We start from the raw sequence: 24714 nt of genomic DNA on the forward strand, positions 1-24714 counted from the left end.
GCCAGGCGGATCTCTGTGAGTTCTAGGCCAGCCTGGTCTACAGAGCGAGATCTAGGACAGGCACCAAAACTACACAGAGAAACCCTGTCTCGAAAAACCAAAAAAAAAAAAAAAAGTTCAAGAATATACAAAGCCACATAAGGAAAGCAAATTCTAGGTTTATAGGGCCTGAGGTAGGGCAGCCGTAAGGTATCATTGTTTATTGGCAACAGAAAGCCTGTTGAGATGACAAATTTTAGAAATAGTAGAGACAGGGAGACAACATTCTAATGTAATTAATACCATTGATTTGTATATTTGAGTTGATTTAAATACATTTCATGTTACATATGCTATATAACTTCTTCTACAGATGATAGGGAAGACTTATAAACACACACCCATCTTCAGACCCCTCATGAATGATATCATTAGCTGACCAAGTCCATAAAGCCAAGCTGGTCCCCTTCTCTCTTCATATGTATTTTTTAAGCTTTATTTGAAGATGATATGATTTTACATATAAAAGACCCCACAAACTCCATCTTGACACTAAAAACACATATATCCAGATTTTTCTTTGAAACCCTAGGGGCACAAAGCTCCTCTGATACCGCTCATCTCTCTAGTTCTCCAGCTCTGGACCAGTGATCTCCCTAGACTTTCCTCACATAGACTGGAGCCCAGTAATGAAGGAACACCACAGTGAAGATGGTCAGGATGACCAGGCCTGCAGCCTGGAAGTCAGAGCCCATCTATGCCAGGCAGGGTTCAGGGCAGCTCAGAGAATGGGTGCCTGGCCAGCATTCCTGCTGCAGCCCTTGACACCAGAAGGGGGTCTTCTCTTGACATTGAGGGGATGAATTAGGACACAAATTAACGTTCAGCAAGACATGAACTTGGCTTTAGATGAAGAGGTGGATTCACAGCCTGGTTCCCATACTTTGACCTAACAAACCACAAGTCCCTCAAAGGTGGCTACTCTGCTCTTCCTTTTCTTTCTCTGAGCTGTGTACTCCATTACCTTCAAGTATCACCCACAGGGAGAGATTACAGGAAAGTCACCTGAGCAGAGGACCAAGGTTGCCCATAAGGTCACAGAGGGCATGAGCAAACCTGAGACTCAGCTCAGCCAATACACAGAGAGGGTCTCTCTGCACCTTCTACTGAGGATAGTAGAGCCCAGCTCTCCCAACCTTCCCACCACCATGCTCTCCCATTCCTAGTATATCCAGGTCACCTTCTCTTGCATTTTCAGGACATGAATCTTTTTCTGTTCCTCAATTTCTGTCCAGGAACATAGACCAATCTGATGACAGATAAAGGAATGATCTCCCAAACCAGTCATGATTCAGACAGCCCATTTGTCTGCCCTAGAGCCATCCCCTAAGACCTTCCTGCTGAGAGTAAGTCCTACTGTCCCAGAGCACTAGATGACACTGAGAAGACCAGGTAACCTGTTGTGTTTCTGTGTCACAAAAGGAAACACACCCTTAGTTTGGGGCTCCAAGGCTTCCTTCTGTGATGAGGACAGACCCCAGGCCAAGGACACAGCAGAGATCAGTGCTGGGGTGGGCAGTTGACAAGGACTCCCATCAGTCTGTAGGGGATGGGGAACTGAGAGGAAAGGAAGAAAGGAAGCAGGTCTAAATGGGTAGGGAACAGGGGAGAGTCCTAGCAACAGGCCCTGTCACCAGCCCATGTGACCCTGAAAGGTCCAGCCCCATAATGAGCTCAGTTCAGAGAGACAAAGGACAAAAGAACTGACATCGGACCATCAGGCTTTGGAAGAAGTTCTGAAGCCTGAGCTCTTTTCCATAGAGGCAAGACTAAGCAGACAACAGACTATGGAGCCCCCCTCAGCCCTTCTCCCAACACGTGTCCCCTGGCAGGGGCTCCTGCTTGCAGGTGAGGGGAACAACCTTGGGAGTGAGCAGGAACATGAATAGACTGGCTGTGCCATGTCTAGCACAGCTCCAGGGATGGACCAGACTGGGATGGAGAGGGAATGAAGAAAAGACAGATGGACACACAGACACACAGGAAAGCTGGGATTGGATGGACTGGGATCTCTGATGGAGAAACCCCAGCACTCAGGAGCACAGTGTGTTTATTATATAGAGTTGAACAGAGAAGAGGGGCTATTGCATACAGCTGAACAAGGAGGCGGGGTTTGTGGAGAACAGTTGGGTCAAAGCAACAGTAATCTAGGAGCAGTCTCTTTAGGGAAGCAATCTTCAGGCCATAAATATCCATGGGGGAGAGAGAGCTATGTGGACATTTTCTACATACAATGTCAATATTCCCACTTAGTCCCCCTGAGGAAGGATTTGCCACCCTTCTGAGCATGGTGGTGGGAAGGTTGGTAGAGCTGGGCTCTACTATCCTCAGTAGAAGGTACAGAGAGATCCTCTCTGTGTATTGGCTGAGCTGAGTCTCAGGTTTGCTCATGCCCTCTGTGACCTTATGGGCAACCTCGGTCCTCTGCTCAGGTGACTTTTCTGTCCCTGGATAAGGGACAAATGGCTTCTTTTTAGTCCCCAAGGAGAAAGGACAAATAGAGGGACAAGAGGCTCAGCAACAGGAAGTGCTCAAGACTGGAACTGGTGAGGAGAGGAAAGACTCCACTGTCTCTATTCCAGATTAATCCCCAGTGGCCTCTATATTCTCAAGACTGACTCTTACAAAGTGTCAACGCTGTAGAGGGTAAAAGTCCTTGTGTACACAGATGAGCACTGGAGGAGCTGGAAAAAGTTAAACAGGCATGCTTATCTCTTCAAAGGAAGGAGACATTTACCTGTCTTCCTCCTGGAATGCTGGGAAAAAATATAGTTTGTGACCTGGTGATCTTTGCTATCTCTAAGGCCAGGCTTCAACCAAATCCCCCAGAATATTGTATTTGTTTATACCAGACTTTTCTCCCTAAGTCTTGAGCATTGTTTCTCAATCCAGAAGTCTATCCTTGTGAGAGATGTCACTTGTATTTTACTGCAGCCGAAGTGACTTCTGAGTTATCTTAGGGTGAGGACAATGTTGACTCCCACAGGCATTATGTTTACATCAGTCAGCCTCCCTAGACCTTCGTATCTTGAGCATCTTTTCTGAGTCAACAGAACCCATCCTTATGGAAGAAGCCATATGTACTTTGTAAATGATCTCAACGTAAACATGCCTTAAGTTCGTTGTACACTTGGGACTGAGTTAATTGTCATCAGGAAAGTTTCTTCCCACAGTAGTACTGTGCTTAAATATGGCTAAAATAAACCATCTGGTGCCAGACTACAGAAGTTTGGCCCAGCACCAGCTAACTAAGTCAGGCTGAACCGAGTTTCAATCTTAACTCACCTGGATTGTTTCCCTGCCAGCTGTGATGCTTGCAGGGATGCCCACACAAGGTAACTAAAAAAAAAAATACCTGGCCCAGTAAATACTGTCCATGGTTACAAAGTTAAACTCTCAACATACAGGGTCCTGGGAACATTTCTTCATTCCTACATAGGTATCTGAGCCTATTATTGGCACTGGGGTGACAGCTGGATCAAATTAATCCCCATCCTTATAGAGGCATAATTCTAGGCAGGAAGACAAACCAGCAAAGGCATTGAGAAAGTGAGCTCCATGAATGGCAAAAGTCATGGGCAGACAGAGTAGGGAAAGGTCAGAATGTAAAGACTCAGAGCAGCATCCCACAAGGCAGAGTCCTGAAAACCTGACCAGGGTGACGAGGGCATGAAATTGGACAGACACACAGACACATGTACAGAAAAACTGGCATCAGGTGGGCCATGTGCTCTCATGGAGACACACCAACAGAGGCCTAGAGTTTATGTTATACATCTGAGTTGAGGAGGCAAGTTTATCATGTATAGCAGGACAAGGAGGCAGGTGGGTTGGTTTATCTCAGCAGGAGAAAGAGTCTCAGGCTGTAGATATCCAGGAGGAGGAAGCCATGGTGATAGTGTCTACATACATACACTGGCTTTAGCTTAAGGTTAATCATTTGGAACATCTATATATGGACCAAAAGATTTTGCCATCCCTGAGCCTACCCCCAGAAAGGTATTGCCATTCTCATGGGTCTGGGGCACTGGGGTCCTTGACATGGCTGCACTCATGTCAATAATACATATTTGCTGAAGGACTTGATCCACTCCCCACCATCTTGGGTCAGTATAAGAGGTGAGTATTCATCTTAGGACAGAGAAGAGTGAATCAGTGAAGACACCTAGGAAAAAAGTTCTACTGTACCGAAGAGGGAGAAGGTGAAGGAGCTGAGGGAATAGAGATCATGCTGTTGACCTCAACAGTGGCAGGGGTGAAGGGAAACACATACACACACACATACACACACACACACACAGCACTCACATACATACACATTACACATACATAAACACACACCACACACACGCACTGCACACACATATACACATACCACACATACCACACACACCCTTACACATATCCCACACACACATACACATACCACACACATATATACACACCACACATATACTACACACACCACCCACCATACACAACACACAAACATGCATATACACACACCACACACACACATACACACGTGTGAGAACACATACCTGTTAAACAGAGACAACTATTCATGACACAGGTCTACATATTGATGTCTTTCTCTCTTCCTTATAGCCTCACTTTTAACCATATGGAACATGCCCACGGCTGCTGCACCTGCCATTGAGGCAGTACCACCTGCTGTCCTTGAAGGGAAGAACGTCCTTTTACTTGCTCACAATCTGCCAGACAACCTTTCAGCCTATCATTGGTTCAAAGGGAAAGAGCCACTGGACAAAGATCTAATTATAATGCATGAAATAAAATCTCAAGAAACCAAAGAAGGAAAACTACACAGTGGCAGAGAGACACTATACCCTAATGGATCCTTGATGTTACAGAATGTCACCTTGAAGCAATCTGGAATCTACAACCTGAATATCCGTTCTGCAGAGTCTGACCAAAAATCAATGCTTGTGGAAGTCTCCATATACCGTAAGTGATTTCTGCAATTCCCGATTCCCTGTGGTCTCTAGCAGCTGAGTGGGGCTCATTGCATTTCACACACACACACACACACACACACACACACACACACACACAGGCTTTCAGTCCCGACCATGCCTACGTCTTCTTTGCATCATGGTCACTTACTAGGCTTTAAGCACTTAGTGGAGGACACACATAGTGAAAACAGACTTGAAAAGAGGAGAGACTCCTTCCCCTGCATCCACACTTCAGAGAGCAGCTAGCGTGAAGGGGAAATCTGCCCACACCTAGTCCCTGTCCCAGGGACCATGGCTCTGAGGAAGATCCTGAGGACTCAGTCAAGGACTGGCTAAGGGACCTGGGTCCTCACACAGGTCTTTTTACCAAGATCAGGTGACTGTGAGCACCGTGAGGGTCATCTATAGACAAGATAGTAATCCCCACCACAGCCACCCCACTGAAAGGAAACAAAGTGTGGGGAAATGCAGCTGCTGATCTGGGCCACAGAGGGCATGAGCGATGGGCAGAGGGTGAGATGTTTGCCAACAGCACAGTCCTCGTCTATGACTGGGTTTCCTTTTCCTCTGAGGCACCTGTGGAGCTGCTGGGTTGGGTGCTTTCCTCAGACGGGAAGCTTGGGAGAGAGACTGTTGTGTGGGTTAGAGTACATACACGATCCTTTTTATTCTGCAACAGAATCACAAGAATCAGAAGAATGTCTTGGCCATCTCCAGCTAGCTTATTCTACTTAAAATCATGTATCTCTTTGATTGATGGGTGGGGATGGGGAGAGAGCTCCCTTTAGAGGATAAACAGCAGTTCTTTCTCCCTCTCCACTGAACCCAGGAACCAGGACAGGTCCCAAAGTATAGACAACTCCTAATAGTTGTGTGATAAAGAATCAGGGAAAGTCAGGCAAGATGGCATTAGCCTTCAGTCCCAGAACTTGGAAGGTCAGGATGGGAAGACTGCCAAGAGCTCTAGACCAGCTCAGACTCCATACTGAGGAGTGAGCAGTGAGTGAGTGAATGAACCTCCAAGCTTTTAAGATGCTGCAATGCGTATAGAGTCTAGAGCTCTGGACACACCCACTCTGTCCACACTGGAGGTAGATCCTGTGCCATTCCTGTGAACACCTGCTCCTAAGGCCACCCCAGGAGCCATTTCACAAGTTGACTTCTAGTTCAGAGTTTCTGGTTTGCTCCTGAGGTAGCTGTGGAGCTTGTGGTCTGTGGGGGCTCAGAAGTCACTGTGAGACCCCTCAATCTCTCTTCTAGTTACTCATCACTTTCCTCTCTTATTACAAGTGGGACTGTACCTCCCTTGTGTACCAGGCTTTTTTCTTTTGAGCCACCAACCAGCTCCCAAATCATGATACAGAGACTTTATATTAGTTATGAATGCTTGGCCTTATTTTAGCTCTTATTTTAATTTGTTTCTCTTTATCTATGTTTTGCCTCTGGGCTTTTTACCTTCTTTCTTTGTTATTTTCTTGCTGTCTCTATCTCTGGCTGGTGGATGCCTGGCGGCTGCCTGGCTTCTTATCCTGAGCATGTCCCTCATTCTCTCCTCCTTCTCTTATTCTTCTCTCTCTGGCCTACATTTCTCCTCCTATTTATTCTCTCTGCCCCACCTATTCATTCTCTGCCTAGCTATTGGCTGTTTAGCTCTTTATTAGACCAATCAGGTGCCTTAGGCAGGCAAGGTGAAATGGATGCAACACATCTTTCCATAATCAAACACACACCCTTACATCATTAAACAAATGCAGCAAAAAAACCAAATGTAACACACCTTTACACAGTTAAAACAATATTCTGCAGCATAAACAAATGTAACACATCTTTGTCTAGTTAAAATAATATTTCACAACACCCTTGCCCAGCTTGCTTCTCTCTTACCTTCCCACAGTAGTGGCTAACTGTCCAGTTCCCTTCCTACCAACACCTGCAGCCAGACCCTCCCTGTGGACACAGACAACAACAGAGCAGAAGCTTCTATGAGGCTCCACCATTAGCCAGAGGTCTAGATGCCTGTGTCTGACCCAAGCTCTTCTGTGGCTAGCATGTGATATAAGCCACACCCAGGGCAGAGAAATCGCTTCGATTCACTATAGTGATTTACAATATACTGATTATTTACAGAAAGACTGAGGCTGGAAGCCACAAAGCTCCTGGCCCCTTTCCAATATGTCACTACTTCCTAGAACCTTCAAGAGGGAGCTGTTTCAACCAGGGCGGGCTTGGGCTAACCCACTTCCATATGCAACTGTGTTCTAAGGATGACACTATTAAAACAAAGTGAGTTACACTGTGACACGCCAAAGCTGCTGTCAACTCAAATCCAGGAGTGTGTTGGCAATTTACCCCAGCTAGGAGAATTTGATACAGCTGGAGTTGTGGCTTATGGGGTCAAAAGTAAATGGATAAAGCCATTTCACATGCATTTACTGGATCCTGTCCACTTTGCCTTGTCACTCTCCAGAGCAGCTGCGGACATCCACTCTTTGAAACTTACTAATACAACATGGTATTTTTCTACATTTAATGTAACAGATGAGGCAGACTTCCCTGTGCATGGTTCTGTCCCTGTAGCAGGACTCACAGATCCCTCTACAGAAGAACCACGTGTCACCCTGAAGGACTTCAGACTTTGGCCTAAGACTTAACTACACTCTAGAGAGCCATTCCTCTTAAAAACAGGAGCACGATTCTGTCTGTCCCATTCACTCTGACACTCATGCTCAGGCTGAGCAGTGGAGAGCAACCCAGCTGGAGGGAGCCAAGCACCCCATGGCCTAAGGTCAGGCAGTGGGGACCAGGAGAGCCAGGTGGGGCTGCTGCCGCAGTTCCTGGGTCAGTCCACAAGCAAACACTGCAGCTCAGTTCACAGGTGAGAAAGTCAGTACTCCCCCCACACCCAGTGCAGGTGACCCCAGCGGCTGAGTCCCCAGAGCCTCAGGTACCTGTCTGTGGGGAGAAAGGTCCACCCTTATAGACAGAGCACTGGGTGTCCAGTACCACACAGATCATTCTTTTCTCTGTTGTCTACACAGCTCAGCTATCCAAACCCTCCATAAGAAGCAATGGGACCACAGCTGTGGAGGGGCAAGACACTGTTGAAATAACTTGTGACCCTCCCTTCCTGAAAACAACCTACACGTGGCGTCTAAACAGTAAGGAACTCCCAGGTGACAACAACATCAGCCTGTCCCGGGGTAACACAACTCTCACTTTACTCAAGGTCTCCAGACATTTAAAAGGACGCTATGAGTGTGAAGTCCAGAACCCACTGGGTGTCTTTCGGAGTAACCCATTCACTCTGGATGTTTTCTGTGAGTAACTTCTATTTCTCTCTCATATCAGCTTCTCAATACACATCCAATGCTCGGTCCATGACACTGATTCTTGCCCCTGAACCAGACTGCCAATGCCATCTGCTCCAAGCACATCCTGGCAGGCCAAGCCTTGGACAGGTGGCAGAGGGGTAGATCCATTCTGGAGAGGCTCGGGATCACTCCGAGTGATGGAAATCAGGGCAGGCCACATGTTTAAGGTTTTAATTTACAGGGTGTGGGTGATATCCTCCATGTGTGCTTTTCGAATGTTAGAGAGGGACCCGAGTCCTTTGAGACAATTGTTTTACAATGGATCTAATTGACAGCCCTGCTTCAGATAATTGTAAAGAAAGGCTGTCACCTGACTCAGGGATGCACTGACCTACAAACCAGGATCTTTCTTTATCTTTTCATGGCACCATGTGTCTTTCTCTTTCCTCCAGACGGCCCAGATAACCCCCAAATATTTCCCCCAGACAAATACTTTGAGGAAGGGAAAAACCTGTGGCTATCCTGCCAGGCGACCTCTCACCCCAAAGCACAGTATTTCTGGAATGTCAATGGAGAACACTGGAGTTCTAGACAAGATATCTTTATCCACAAGGTCAACATGAGTAATAGTGGATTATATACCTGCCATGTCAACAACCCAACAACTGGCCACAATGATTTCAAAGTCAAAGAAATTACAATAGTTGGTAAGTGGCTTCTTGTAACATCAGAACCAGTCTCTGGGGTACAGTCTGGTTTTCTGTAAAGAGCAGGGAGGAAGGAACTCCACAGCCCATGTCCACAGTTGCAAGCAAACCCCAGTCCTCCCCTAAGGTGTGCCTTGACCCAGGAGACACCTTAGTCCTCCCCCTAAGGTGTGCCTTGATCTAGAAGACACCCCAGCCCTCCCCCTAAGATGCCTTACCAGGAGACACCCCAGTCCTCCCCCTAAGGTGCCTTACTAGGAGACACTCTCTTCCCCTGAATACATTGACTTCTCTCTGTTGACTTGGAGTTCAGCATGGATTGGAGAAGAGGAGAGCTCTAAATTCCAGAAGCCTCAGGCAGTGTTAGTGCTGCTTGGGGAAGAGGTAGGGGCCTCTCTCTGTTACCCCTTCATCCTCCGTGTCTTCTCTTATCCTTTGCACTCTTCATAATCTACAAGAAAACACCCAGACTCAGAACATGCTCACACTGTTTTTATTTTTCCAGCTTTGGGATGGAAACACTTTGCCCAACAGAAAGATGGTAGATAGGAGTTCACGCTCTTCACAGCTCTGCTCCTGCCCTAGTGGCTGGCTCTGTTTTGACGCCATCTAGAGTAGGACAGGATGGGTGGAGAATTATCCTGAAAGGCCTATCCTGAATCTGGATAAAGTCTGAAGCAAATCAATGCCAGAACCTCCATGGGGGCAGGAGAATGATAATGAGAAAAAGTGAGCTTTGAGGTAGATGTCTCAAAGCCGGGTTCTAGCTCTGCCAATGTGTCATGGGAGGTTGTGGACTCTATAAATGTGGTACACCAGTAAATGTGGTTCACTGTGGGATCGCCACTAGGGAGGGAAAGTAAATATGGAAGAGTCCAATGAGATGGCTCATCCAATAAAGTGTTTGACATTGCAAAGAGGTGGAAACAAATTCAGAATCCCAGCACCCACATAAAGGCAGATAAGGCAGCAGACATTTGGAACCCCAAGGTTGGTGAGGGAAGAACAGACAGTATCCTCGACCTAGCCCATTGGCCCATTCTGAGACATGACCAACAGACTAGACTGGAGAATGCCCAGGGTAGAAGAAATCTAAGACACAAACTAAAAGCCCAGTAAAACTCTTCAATGGAATTCCACCAGAAAATGTGCCAGAGCCCGGGAAAGAAGTTGACAGTGGAGCAGAAAAAGCCATTTTGAATCACAAAGAGAAATGACCATAAATGGACCTCCCCATGATACATTATGCCTAAAATTCTAAGGCTATAAAACCAAAAAAAATTACAAAAAGCTGCAAGAGAAAAAAAATGTTCACTCAAAGGCAAGCCTGTCAGAGTATCAAGACCCCTCAGCAGAAACCCTGAAAGCCGGGAAAACATTGAATAATATGTTTCAAAACCTGAAAGTAAATAATCTACAGACAAGATCACTATATTCAGCAAAGTAGTCTTTTAAAATCAATGGAGAATGGCTAGGGAGATGGCTCAGGGGTTAAGATGACTTGCTGCTCTTGCAGGGGGCCTAGGTTCGGTTCCCAGCACCGACATGGTGGTTTATAACCACCTGTAATTCCAGTTCTAGAAGATCTGACGCCCTCTTCTGACCTCTGTTGGCATCAGGCACACACATGGTGCACATAAATACATGCAACACAGACATTCATACTCATTTTTTAAAATAACAGATAAAATAAAGACCATGGAGAAGTAAAACTCTTCCTAGACAAGCACAAACGACATCAATTCCTGACCACTTAGTGCTTCAGACAACACTAAGAGGAACCAGACACACCAGACAAGGAGCAAGTCTCAACCATGACAGCACTGGCAGGAACATCTTTCATGAGAATAATCAATGAGCAAAGGATAATTATGAAACATTCAGCCATGTCCAACTCAGCAAATGAGTAAATTCCTAATCTGAATAGAAAAGAAAGAGAAGAATAATTGACATTCTGATCAATAAGGAAAATAAAATAGCAAGTTTACAAATACCAGTCAAGTAACCTCACCCATAGCTCCAGGAAAATGGCCCCAATGCAATGCTTGAAGGAGGACTAGCTGACTGTATTTTTAAAATGCACACACACATGCACATACACATATGTGCACACAATACACACATATACACACCTTTGAGAACACACATGCACTCACACATATAAACTCGACAATCCAACTAATATCCATATGAATCATACCTCACTGACAAACACAGACACGTTTATACACATACATACACGCCCTTGCACACACACAGGTGCACACACATGGCAATGCAATACAACTATTACCTGTAAGAATCATACCTCACTGACAAACACAGACATGCACTGAAAGTGAATATATGGAAGTCAACATACCAAGAAGGAGCCAAAAACAAGGAGTTGCTATACCTATATAAAGTAGATTTCAAGGCAAAATTACCCTTAAGAGATAAGGTACCAACAAAGGGAATGATCCATCAAGAATTTTAAGTAAGCCAGGTGGTGGTGGCACACACCTTTAATCCCAGCACTCAGGAGGCAGAGGCAGGAGAGTCTCTGTGAGTTTGAGGCCAGCCTGGTCTACAGACAGAGTTCCAGGACAAACTCTAAAGATAACTGTCTCAAAAAACCAAACCAAAACAAAACAAAAAAACAGGATTGGACATAGACAGACACAATAATACAGAATAACTTCAATACTCCATTCTCAATAGAGGAAGACCAGAATGAAACCGCACTATGGAATAGACTTAATAAATATCGAGATGATATTCCACCCAGGAACATGGAATAAACGTAGTATCTCCTGTAATGCTCTCTAACATAGATCACATTTTAAGGCCATACACTATGTCTTAGTGAATATTAAAAACACTTCTCCTGCCTTCTCAGACCATTTGGAATAGTACTACAAATTAACAGTGAGAGAAAACACAGAAACTATACAAAATCATGGAGATCTAACAACTGAACACTTGAGTGATCGGTCTTATGGAAAAACCAGAGAGGGAACTCAAAAATTCCTAGAATCAAAAGAAAATTAAAATACTAATTTTCAGAAGGTTTGTGATACAGGAAAGATGATTCCAAGAGGAAGCGTGTAGCTATGAGTGCTCACATTATAAGTTCAGGCAGAGACATCGTGGCATATGCCATTGTCCAAGAAAAGAGGAAAAGGAAGGAAGATTAAGAGTTCAAAGTCATCATCAGATACATAACAGGTTCAAGGACAGCCTCAGCTACAAGTGACTCTGCTGCAACAAAACCAAACAGAAAAAAGAGAAAACTCAAATAACTTATTGATAGACTTGAAGATCATAGAAAATAATAACGAACACAAAACCAGTATATGGAATGACACTGTAAGGATTGACATAGAAATTAATGTAACACAGACTAGGACAAAAAAAATCAGTGAGAGGCTGGAGAGATGGCACAGGGTTTCAGAGCAATGGCTGCTCTTGCAGAGGACCCTCATTAGATTCCTGGCACCACCTGGTGGCTCACAACTGTCTATAACTCCAGTTCTAGGGAATCTGATGTCCCCTTCTGGTCTTCACGGCATCACAGACATACATGGAGGCAAAACATCCACTCACCGAAAAAATAAAAATGTTAAAAAAAATAAATAAAACGAGTTAGTTCTTTGAAAAGACAAATGAAATTAACAAATGCTTAGCCCAGCTCTCTCCATCCTAGCATGTGTTTACAGCTCAGCAAACAGGAGGAGGAGGCTAAACCAGAACTAGGTAGGTCTACCCATGGTGGCCTACATTCACCTAGAAGACCACATCCAAAAGATTCCTGAATTTCTCCACACTACCAGCTGGGGTCCAATGCATAAAACATGGATGCCCGGGAGCAACATTTCAGGTTCAACACACATTATACCCTGTGCCCAAAGGTTTGTAACCCTTTCAGAAGATGTGTTTGATTTAAGAATTCCCATAGTCATAACATCATCAACACTTTTTAAAACCTAAAGTGTCTTTTGAAACTCCTGGAAACTCTTAGCTGTGAACCCCTATAAAATACAAAAGGAACTTACACACTCCCAATATAAAATGATTCAATGTAGGCATTCCCATTTCCAAAAGGACAGATAGAAGTCAGCAGTTAAAAATAAAAATAGGGGCCAGATGGTGGTGGTGCACGCCTTTAATCCCAGCACTCAGGAGGCAGAGTCAGGTGGATCTCTGTGAGTTCGAGACCAGCCTGGTCTACAGAGTGAATTCCAGGAAAGGCACCAAAGTTACACAGAGAAACCATGTCTCAAAAAACCAAAAATAATAATAATAATAATAATAATAATAATAATAATAATAATAATTTAAAAAATAGAGTAAAACCCAGGTCTAATGGATCCCCAGGTAAGATGGCTGCCACCAAGCCTTGCTAACCTTAATGCAACCACCAGCACCCCCATAGAAGAGCGCCAAGTCCTGCAAGTTGTCCTAACACATGCACACCATAGCTCAGGAACACGGGGGGGGGGGGGTGGGGGGGGGGGGGGGGGGGGGGGGGGGGGGGGGGGGGGGGAGATTAAACTGATAAACAATTTTAAAAGAACTTTTTTTAAAAAGAGAAAGAAACCCAACACAGTATACATTAAATCCTATGGTGCCATCTGCCTCGGGAGCACCTGGTGGCATTATTGGAGCTCCAACAGCCCTGGTCACCCTGGAATCTTGAGTTCTGTATACATAGTACCTCAGGATGACTCCAAGTTCTGCCGGCTGCCAGAGACGTGTAGCCATCCTCACCAGAGCACGAGCTGTCACAGATGCTTCTTCTCTGCTCTTTGCTCCTCACTGTAAACCTGACTTCCAATGGAACCCATGCTGCTGAACGAATGCTGTGTTCCCTCCATTTCCTCCCCGCCACAGGTTAGTCCATTCTCTAGACACAGTTGGATTTCCCACTCATCCCACGAATCATTTCCAAAAGCTGGCCACACACACACACACACACACACAGTCAGGTTTGTGACAGCAGTGACCACACTCATACTCCCAGCTTTCTCTGTCATTTGTTCTCTCTGTGAACATGTGACAGGAGCAACATAAGGAAAGACTTCTTTTGACTCACAGATTCAGGAGATCTGTTCATCATGGAGGACTCTTCGTTTATTCTCTGTCTCTCTAATAAAATTCCATGACCCAAAGTCATTTGGGGAGGAAATGATTTATTTCAGCTTATACTTTAGAGTCCATCCCAGAGGGAACTCAGGGCAGGAACTCAAACAAGACAGGAACCTAGAGGCAGAAACAGAAGCAGATGCTATAAAGGAATGCTGCTTGCTATCTTGCTCCCCATGTTATCTTGCTCAGCCTCGTGTGTGTGTGTGTGTGTGTGTGTGTGTGTGTGTATGGCCCTGGCTGTCCTGGAACTCGCTCTGTAGACCAGGCTGGCCTTGAACTCACAGAGATCCACCTGACTCTGCCTCCCAAGTGCTGGGATTAAAGGTGTGAGCCACCAAGCTGCCAGGCCTCAGCCTGCTTTCTTATACTACAAAGGACCACTTACTAGGAGTGGCACTGCCCGTAGTGGGCTGGTTACTTCCACATCAAGCATTAATTTAAAAAAATACTCTATTTGCCAGTCTGATGGAAGCCTTTTCTCAATTGATGTTCCCTTTTCCCAGAAGACCCTAGCTTATGTCAGGTTGACAAAAATCTAACTGGCAAAAAGGGGAATGTATGTAAGGGATGTTTTGTTCAAAGTGGTGGGAGTTTGTACCTTAGCTTGTTCAAATCCTGGCAGGTCAGAAAGCAGAGAGAGCTAGACCTTCTGGGATTTCAAGGGGCTTTCAAAGGCCTGCCATGACTGACCTATATCTGCTAGCAGGAACACACCTATCCTAAAAATTCCACAACCTCCAAAACAGTATGACTAGATGGGGACCAAATATTTCAAACATGAGACTTGGGTAACATTTCAGATTTACATGACAACATTCAAGGGGAAAAAAACATGAAGACATTTAAAAATAGAAAAATGTTACATTATCATGATTGACGAAATTATTTAAAACAGGGCTGTGTCCCCAAAAGCAAGCTACAGATTTAGAGAAATCCCTCATCAAAATTTTTATTACTTTTTTTTCTACAGAAATAGTTTTTTTAAATCCAAAAATTTAGGTGAACTTGCAAGGATCCAGAATTCCTGGAGTAATCCTTAACAGAAAGAGCCATCCTGGAGCCATCACATAATTGGCTTTAATTTTCACTTCAGAGACGCTGTGATGTAACAGAGGGACAGGAACACAAAAGCAGACTTGACCATCAAAGGCATAGAATAGAGACCAATTTCCCAAGTAGAAGTCAACACAGCCTAAGGGGCTCATGAGAAGATTGGCAACCACAAGTGGTTTCTGAACCTGCAACCAACCACCAGACATCAGTGCAGACCCACGCAGGGAATGAACCAGACATGTTCCTACAGAGCAGTCACATGCTGCTTCACTGTAACCTTGGTTCCCAACATGCAGTGCGCACACTTTGTACTGCTCATGAGCACTGCATGGCCTCACCTCATGCTCAGCTTCCAGGCCACAACATGCAATACACTGCGGCTTTCATAGAGTTGGTACAACGTCTTGTAGCTGGCCATGGTAGCACAAGCCTGTAATTCTGACACATGGGAGGTGGCAGCAAGAGGATCCCGAGTTCAAGGTCAGCCTTGGCTGTATAGTGAGCTCATGAGAGCCTGTTTTCAAAAGAGATAGGATTTTGCTCTTACACAAATGTGTTTGTTCAGTTGTGGGAGACAAAGGTCTTTAATATTTCCTATTGTCATTTCTTGTCAGGTATGTATAAAAATTAGTGCATCTTTGGATTCAACTGTGTTTTCATGCTTGGTTTTTTAAATTGCTGTTTGAGGGGCTGGAGAGATGGCTCAGTGGTTAAGAGTACTTGATGCTCTTACAGAAGACCTGAGTTTCATTGCACATTGGCAGCTCACAACTAACTATACATCTCCAGGGGATTAATTCAGCTCTTCTGGCTTCCTTGAGTACTCATATACACAGACACAGACACACACACACATATATATACACACATATGTGTATATATATATATATATATATATATACACACAAATAAAAAGTAAAATCTTTTAAATAAAATAAAACACAAAATTGATGCATGAGTTGCTGGCTTCAGTTTCTTCTTTTTTCTTCTTTCTTTTTTTTGTGTGGAGGGTGGGCATGCTTTACATGCATGTATGTCTGTGCACCACTTACATGCCTGGTACCCACAGAGGCCAAAAGAGGGCACTCAACCCCCTGGGACTGGAGTTACCAATTGTGAGCCACCGTGTGTGTGCTGGGAACCAAACTCACATCCTCTGCAAGAGCAGCCTGTGCTCATAACCACTGAGCCATCTCTCCAGCCCTTTAAATTTTTTGAAAACCATTCATAAAATTTAAAAAATAGTTTAATTACTTTCACATGAAATTAAAAGCTTTTTTTAAAACGATTCCCAAAATGCCCATAAAAAGCTTCTACCGTTTTGTGCAAGGCACTTATGTGACATGGGGTACCCGTCAGCACATATGCTGAAACTGGAATGACAGAGAAGAGATTAGCATGCCCCAACCAACGATGAGACCCAAGTTTCTGAAGTGTTCCATAGTTTTTGATATCTTGTTTGGTATTAAGTTTTCAATAAAGCTTAAGTTTTGGACCAAAAAAAAAAAAATCGTGTCATCTATAAATAGGCAAGTGAGTTGAGACAATGCCTCTGATGAAGAAACAGGTGGCCATAGAAGCATGCATGGAAGACATACAGGACTTTAGCAGCAGGGAAATGCAATGCAAACGGCACTGGGATTCCATCTCACCCCAGTCAGAAAGGAAACAAATAGCAAATACTGGAGAAATTGCTGGAGACAAGCATCTTTACATACTGCGTGTGGAAATTTAAGTTACTCTATGGAACCTGTGGTATCAGTAGAGGGTCTTCAAAACTAAAACAGGACTACATATAATTGAATGTCTACTCCAAAAACCTCTAAGTCATCACACCACAGAGTTACCTGCACACCCATGTCCACTGTGGCATGGATAACAGACACCCATATACACACATTTATGTGTGTGTATGTATGTATGTATGTATGACTATGAGAAGTGAAGGGAGACAATTCGGCAGGATGGAGTGACCAGCAAGAAGGGAGGGGACAAATAAGAGTAATGTAGAATGAGTGTGAGCAAAGTATGACAGCTATTTCTCAGAAGTGTTGTAATGAAATGTACTATTTTGTATGGAAATTTAAAATTAATGAGCATTCAAAAGGAGTCAAGTATTCCCTGATGGTAAAATGTTGGACATTAGAGCCTAAAAGAGATTCTTGATATGAAAGCTAGAGACGTGCCCTGGGGTCAAGTCAGGGGACACAGTAGATGATTGGGGATACAAGTGGGTCCCTAACTCTTCCTATAGACTGTCTACTGAACTGAGACAGGACAGCTCCAGCCTTGGAGACAACTTCTGGGCCATCTTACACTGTACACTCTGGCCCCCACGAGCTGGCAGAAACCTTTTCAGAAAGACTCCTCTAGTTGTCTCTCTCTTCTAATTTTTCACAGAGAACTTGCTGAAGCCCCATATCCAAATCAGAAATAGAACTGTCCTAGAAAACCACTTGGTGGACCTGACCTGCGTATCAGAGAATACCGGCATTTCCATATTGTGGACGTTCAATAACGAGAGACTGAAGGCCACAGACAGGGTGATGTTCTCCTGGAATAATACAAGGCTCACCATACGCCCAATCACAAAGGAGGATGCTGGGGCATACCAGTGTGAGGTCTCCAACCCCTTCATTTCCAAGCTGAGTGACCCAGTCAGCCTGGACGTACTTTGTGAGTGACCCAAGTTCTCTTCCTCCCACATCTTACAAGGGACATCTTACACTTTTATTTTACTGTAATTGGGTAGAGCACAGTTCCATGGTGCATGTGTGGAGATCAGAAGACTTTATAGAATAGGTTCCTTCCTTCCACCTCTACCTGGGTTATAGGGATCCAACTCAGATAGTTTTTTTTTTTTTTCCATTAAGCTATTGCACCCTCTCTAGCATCTCCAAGGCCTCTTACTGGGGGATTCTTTATTAATACTGTGCAAAATAGATGACAGACACAGCAGGGAGACTATCACCTGAGACACCAATATAGTGAATCAATGTAGCACCTACCTACACTTAGGGGGCTGAGGCAGGAGGATAGAGAGTAAGGCCCTGTCTTCAAACTGTTTGAATGCAAATAAAACCAAAGTTGTAAACCCAATTACAAAGTGGTTAAGGGTTAAGCTCTGAGTCAGGCATGTGATCCTTGGTATCCATGGGTAACTGGCTCCAGGAAGCCCACAGACATAAGAATCTGTGGATGCTCTAGTTCCTTGCAAAAATGTCAGTGTTTCCACATAAGTTTGCATGCCATCCCACATACTGTACATCATGTTCAGATTCCAGCACGTCACACAGCGCCAGCACAAGGAAAAGTGTGGGAGTCCCCACTTTGAGCCTTACTCAAGGTTAGAGATTCTGAGCTTGCTTTACCCAACAGGGCTGTATAATGGGATGATTTGGCCATGGGCATGGCTACCAGGTGTTTTGAAGGGTCTACACTTGGCTGTACGTTGTGCTTTGATCTTTTGCCTCTCCCCTTGGCATTGTATAAAATGTTTAGTCCTTTGGAATAAACCTTAGGGCGGCTGGGTGTTGACCCAGGACCCTCCTGAAGCTACCCTATGTCTCTGTCTTTCTTGTCCTCTCCTTCTATCTTTCTATCTAATACTTCCTCATTCCTCTTTCCTCCCCACAAGAACCCTTCAATGGATCAGAGCTGGTCCCACACAAAGAGCACTAGTCTGTTAGTGAGAAATGATGCCAGGAAATGTCTGTACAGTTTTCAGTGCAGAGATAATTATTCTGGAATGTTTTGTTTTGTTGGAGTCTTTTTGTTTTGGGGGGACAATATCCCATGCAGCCCAGGCATCCTCACAGTATATAGATGATTATTGTCTTGAACTCTTGATCTTCCTGCCTCCACCTCCCAGGTGCTGCTCCTACAGTTGTGCACCCCACATCTGGATTCTTCTGAATATGTCTAACCTGTGTTTGGCTTGATCTAGGGCTCTGGATGGAATCTGTGAATGGAGAAGGCATCATTTCCTTTCCTGTGTCTGCCATTCACAATGTGACCTTGCACAAGATTCTTTTCTGTATGTTGTTTTTGTGGTAAAATATATATAAGGTATTTCCTGTTTTAGCTATTTTTCAGTGGTGTAAAGTACATTTGCAGTGCTGGGTAGCCATGGTCCAATCTCATAACTTTATCATTTAACATGCAAACCTTTAGAGCCATTCAACATTAGCTCTGGGGACAGACAGTGACAAGCATGTGTGTGAATCGCCATCACCCATGTATAACCAGGTATGGTAAGAAATGGCAAGGCAGAGATGGAGGATTCCTAGAGCTTACTAGCCAGCCAATCTAGCCAATTGGTAAACTACAGATTTTGAGAATAGGAAAACAAGTGGCCAAGTGGTTGTGGAAGATCTCAACATCAGCTTTTGGTTTCCACACAGATGTGCACACATGAACACATACAGTCACATATAAAAACAATAGTCCCCCATCTCTTCCTCCTTCAACCCCTTTACCTACCATTCTACAATTTATCCAACTACCCCGCTCACATGAGCAGAGTAACACATGAACAGTCCTTTTATATCTGCTTCCCTTCACGTAGCATAATACTTTCAGAGTTTACCCATTATGTACCATGTATCAGAATTTTACCATTTTGGTTTGTTTGAGACAGGAATCTGATTTTTTTTGTTTCAGTCTAGCCTTGAATTCTCAATACTCTTGCTCCAGCCTCTTGAATGATAGAAATAAAAGCATAAGCCACCATGCTCAGCTCATTTTTTTTAAATAATAGTATTCTATTTTATAATTATACCGATGTGTGGATGTGCCACATTTTCTTATTTTTTTATTCGTGTGTGTGTGTGTGTGTGTGTGTGTGTGACAGTTGTGAGGATGGTGTCTGTGGGGATTCTTGCACCCTTGCATCCAGCTCTCCTGGACATACACCCAGATACACAATAATCACTGGGTCTATTAGCAGTCTTGCTTTATTTGTTACTGGTTGGGTTTTTAGAATAAGTCTCACTTTGCATCCCAGGCAGTGGTGTGTGTGTGTGTGTGTGTGTGTGTGTGTGTGTGTGTGTGTGTGTGTGTGTGTGGTGCGAGTGGTGTGTGTGTGTATGTGTGGGGAGGGGTGTGGTGTGTGTGGATGTGTGAGGTGGGGTGTGTGTGGTGGATGTGTGTGTGTGTGGTGCATGTTTGGTGAGTGTGTGTATGCATGGTGTGTGTGTGGTATGTGTGTATGTATGTGTGGGGAGGGGTGTGGTGTGTCTGTATGTGTGGGGAGGGGTGTGGTGTGTGTGTGGTGTGTGTGTATGTGGTGTGTGTGTGTATATGTGGGGAGGGGTGTGGTGTGTGTATGTGTGGGGAGGGGTGTAGTGTGTGTATGGTGTGTGTGTGTCTGTGTGGTGTGTGTGTCTGTGTGGTGTGTGTGTGTGTGTGTGTGTGTGTGTGTGTGTGTATGTGTGGCGTAAGTGTGGGGTGGGTGGTGTCTCGGTTACTTATCTATTGCTGTAAGGACACAGTGACCAAGGCAACTAGAGAAGAAAGTTTATTTTGAGCTTACAGCTTCACTTAGAACCCATGGAAGTAACATGGTGGGAGTGATAGAATCCCCTCGGGTCTGATCTTTAACACAGGGTATCGCATGTTTCAGCACCCAGAAGGAGCTTTCATAGAGGTTCAGGACAAGAAACTATGATGATTGTTGAACACTCAGACCCTCAAGTGCTTGAATTGGGAAAGGTTTTTAAGCAAACAATGAGAGCTCTAATCAGAGCCTAGATCATGAGGATTCTGGCCTGAGGGTGGAGGGATCGGTCTGAGTACCAGGGAAATGGAGAAACTGAGCAATGTAGCCACCCATCTGTCCTGAGACAAAGGCTCTATAACCTGAGGGACTGTGGTAGAAATCAGTCTGGGATTGACTGGCTGATATGAGCTATTAGGACACTGTTACCATCACACAAAGTCCCCAGCAATATCAGGACGTGGACGATGACAGGACAGCTGTTTCTAAGAAAATTGGGAATGCAGAGGCAGCATTCAACAGGCAGTTTACTGAGCCATAGACAGCTGTGTTCAGGAAGAAGCTCCCGACAGGCAGAGGGCTTTAGTGGCTTTGCAGAATCCACAGTAGGACCTGCTCTTCATGAGGCAGTTATTCTGTCTCATCTGAAGGATTTGGACAAGCATGCAACTAAAGCCTGTAAAGTACAGCATCAGATGGCTGACAAGCCCTTGATGCCCAGAAGTCTTCCCTTTTCAGGATGCCTAATTTATTGTTTGGTTGCTGTTGACACCTCTGCTTTGCTGTCACAGTCAAGAAAGCACAGCCAAATCCAATGCCATGAAGCTTTTACCTTTTTCTAAAAGCTTTAGCGTTTTTAGTTCTGTAATTTAGATCTCTGATCTGTTTAGTGCTGTTTTTGCAGATGGTACTAGGGGAAAGCTATTTGGTGCTGATATTCAGTTTTCTTTTTTCTTCTTCTTTTTTTTTGGGGGGGGGTTGAGACAGGGTTTCTCTGTAACAGCTCTGGTTGTTGTAGAACTCACTCTGTAGACCAGGCTGGCTTTGAACTCACAGAGATCCGCCTGCCTCTGCCTCCCAAGTGCTGGGTTTCAAGGCGTGTGCCGCCGCCGCTGCTGCATTCAGACTCATGCCTCCCCTCACCCAGCCAACCTTCTTACAGAAAATGCACACAAAGAAACAGACAGGGATCACACATCATGCTGAGCGAGCTTCCCCAGGTGCCTGTGTACTCTGATTCTTTCTTCCTTCTTCTGAATCTTTCCACAACAGATCAACCATCACAGAGAAATTTCCCCATGTCAGTTCCGGTTGCTGCTGCCTTGGCTGTTGAAGTTCTGGCTGGGCTGGCTATCCTAGGAGGCCTGGCGTACTTCGTGTTTTTCAAGAAACTTAACCAGTATGGTGACATTTCCTCTTCTACTTCCTCCTTGCTTGCAAACGGAAAAGGTTTTCTTTATCTGTGTCTGTCTCTAGACTGGATTTCTTCTTGCCTTTCCTAAGTGCTGGCTTCTCTCTAATTCATGGGGTCCTTCAATCCCTGCCTTCCTGCTCCCTAAACCCCACTCTCTGCTGGTCATGGCCATTCCCATTCCCACAGGGCTTAGAACAAAAGACCCATTGTATTTCTCTGTCTTCCAGTCAGGAAAAAAGGCGCCACAAAGAAAAAGACAAGAAGCAAAAGGAACGGATGAAAGAAAAAGAGCGGAGGGAGAATGTAAAGGTCAGACAGAGAATCTACAGGGATGAGCCTCAGGGTCCCCTGGGACAAGCAGTGAGAAAAAAGAACCCACCAGTGGGAGACAAAGGGGTGTGGGTGTGAAGACAGAATGTGCAGAACACTGAAAAGAAGAGACCATTGGGATCCGAGATGTCCCACTTAACCAAAGTACCATCCCCAGCACCAGTTAGAAAACAGCAAATATGATGGGGTGAAAGGATCAAAGGCTAGGAGGGGCTGGTTAGATTGGAAAAGGAGGCAGCACCAAGAAAGGCAGTGGCAGCCATGGTGTGAATGCACAGCAAGGACACCAAGTAGCTCCCAAGAAACATCGGCTCCCAGGATCCTTCCCAACTGAGGAACCAGACAACAGTCACAGTGTCTCCCATTTCTTTAGGGTGAGGAGGAAGAGCATGCTCAGTGAGGACAACTGGACCCGTCCACCCACAGTAAGTAAAGGCACTGACCCTCGGGAATCAAAGGTCCCACCACCTGCCCGTCCTTCCATGGCATCCTGGACACCAGCCACTGTCTCCTGTCTGACTTACAGAGCAGCTCTTCTCTTCCCAGACTCTGGCTGGCATTTTGTTTAGGCTGCCAAGCAGCTCCCAAATAAAGACACGGAGACTTATTATTAATTATGAATGCTCAGCCTTAGCTGAGGCTTGTCCCCACTAGCTCCTTTACCTTAATTTAAACTGTTTCTATTCATCTATGTTTTGCCTCAGGCCTTTTTACCTTTCATTCTGTTTGTCCTACTTTCCTGCTTCCTCTCTGTCTGTCTGTCTGTCTGGCCCCTGGTGTCTCCCTGGCTTCTCTTTCTCTTTCTCTTTCTTTCCTGAGCCTAAATTCCTCCTACTACTACAAATCACAAGTCTTAGATGAGCTTTGTACTTCCATGATCGGTGACTCTTCTCTTGCTTCCCCAGGTCACGTGACAACTCTCCTAATGAGGTAATCACTGCCACTTTCACTGCCTGCTTCCTCTCAGATGTCTCTGGAGAGGTGGGGATGCTCAGAGCCACAACTGTGTGTCCTTAGTTCCTCGTGCAGCAGACGAGGAGCTGCACCTCTCCACCCTTTAGGCTGCTCGCCTGCATTCTGCCCACTACAAAAGAGGTTACAGGTGTGGGTGAGTTCCCAGCACAGACCCAAAGGAGGAAGGGCCACACCCCTCTCCCTTGTCTCTCCTCATCTGAACCTGCTCTGGCCTTCAAAGGAAAGACTCCATTCCAACCAGTCAGACGTACAGGCTCTGGGATCTCACTCTGAGCCCTCCTCTGCCCATCTTGTAGCAGCCACATGGCAGTGGAGTAGATGAAAGGCTCCAAACACGACTTTCTTCAATCCTTGCCTCTAAAAACATCTTTTTCCCCTTCTGTTCTTCCAACCCTTTCAAGAATTTGTAATCTAGTACCCCAAACCATTTCCTTTCTGTTTAAAATATGTCAAGTAGCTTTTGTTCTTGCCCTCCTTATATGATAGTTAAAAAAATAAAACCCTTGTAGTCTGGCAGATGGATTCAGACAAGAGACATCCTGTCATGTAGAAGACTGGCAGGTTTCTTAGAGAATGATGGGAGGCATGCTCAAAAGTAAGGATGGACATTGGCCAAAGGGCCACTGCAGATGAAAGGCCCTCAAGGAGCAAGAGTGGACAATGGCCAGGGATCACGCACAGCATGTTAAAGTAGGCCGGGTGCTGTCTTCTAAAGTCTCTGGCACAGGAGGCCTTCATGAAATGTTTTTCTGTGCAGGACAAACAGACCATGTGGGTTGACTCTAAAGGAGGGGACTATTGTGTGTCTCTCTTCTTTGACAGAAGGCTCCTTCCACATAGTAACTTATATTCTTCTTAACTATTGAGAGAGGTGGTCAGTGTTTACAAAGTCGTCTTTCCCCTGTGATCTGATGGCCAGTTGTCTGAGATGTACGCTGTTGGTACCTTCCTCCTTAGGGTGGTCTGTGTACAGCCAGGGAGGATGTGCATATACCATGGCCACTGTGCTGTTTTCCTCCTGAGCCTCCCACTCAGATGCCATCTAGCAGTCAACTCATAACTCATAACAAGCCATTAGCTGGGTGTAGGTACAGACTCCTTCCCACAGAATGACGTACAAAACTGTTCTCATAACAGACTGGAAAGTGCCTCACCACAACTAGCTAACACTGGTTCCTTTATTTTATAATAATTTCACAGAGTTTTTCTCATGTTAGCATTTCAATAGAGTACCCACATACATAAAAGTCCTTAAATCAGAGGGAACACACCCACGCTGAGT

General features: G+C 45.0%; 1 protein-coding gene across 1 annotated transcript; it reads left to right on the top strand.

Annotated features, from left to right (window-relative positions):
• Positions 1-1826: 1826 nt before the first annotated feature.
• On the top strand, positions 1827-23518 carry LOC128124088 (carcinoembryonic antigen-related cell adhesion molecule 6-like). Its single transcript, XM_052760316.1, has 7 exons — positions 1827-1887; positions 4648-5007; positions 8057-8335; positions 8782-9036; positions 17617-17892; positions 21986-22112; positions 23425-23518. The coding sequence occupies exons 1-7, from the start codon at positions 1827-1829 to the stop codon at positions 23516-23518; spliced, it is 1452 nt and encodes a 483-aa protein (XP_052616276.1).
• Positions 23519-24714: the final 1196 nt, after the last annotated feature.

Source organism: Peromyscus californicus, unplaced genomic scaffold (assembly GCF_007827085.1).
Source record: "Peromyscus californicus insignis strain IS unplaced genomic scaffold, ASM782708v3 Scaffold_4__1_contigs__length_199733344, whole genome shotgun sequence".
In the NCBI taxonomy this organism is placed as follows: Eukaryota; Metazoa; Chordata; class Mammalia; order Rodentia; family Cricetidae; genus Peromyscus; species Peromyscus californicus.

Excerpts from the sequence above, each read along its gene's own strand:
- LOC128124088 (XM_052760316.1), top strand. The coding sequence starts at position 1,827 with ATGGAGCCCCCCTCAGCCCTTCTCCCAACACGTGTCCCCTGGCAGGGG. Across the intron at positions 9,037-17,616 it reads CAAAGAAATTACAATAGTTG|AGAACTTGCTGAAGCCCCAT; the intron begins GTAAGTGGCTTC and ends AATTTTTCACAG. Across the intron at positions 17,893-21,985 it reads AGTCAGCCTGGACGTACTTT|ATCAACCATCACAGAGAAAT; the intron begins GTGAGTGACCCA and ends TTTCCACAACAG.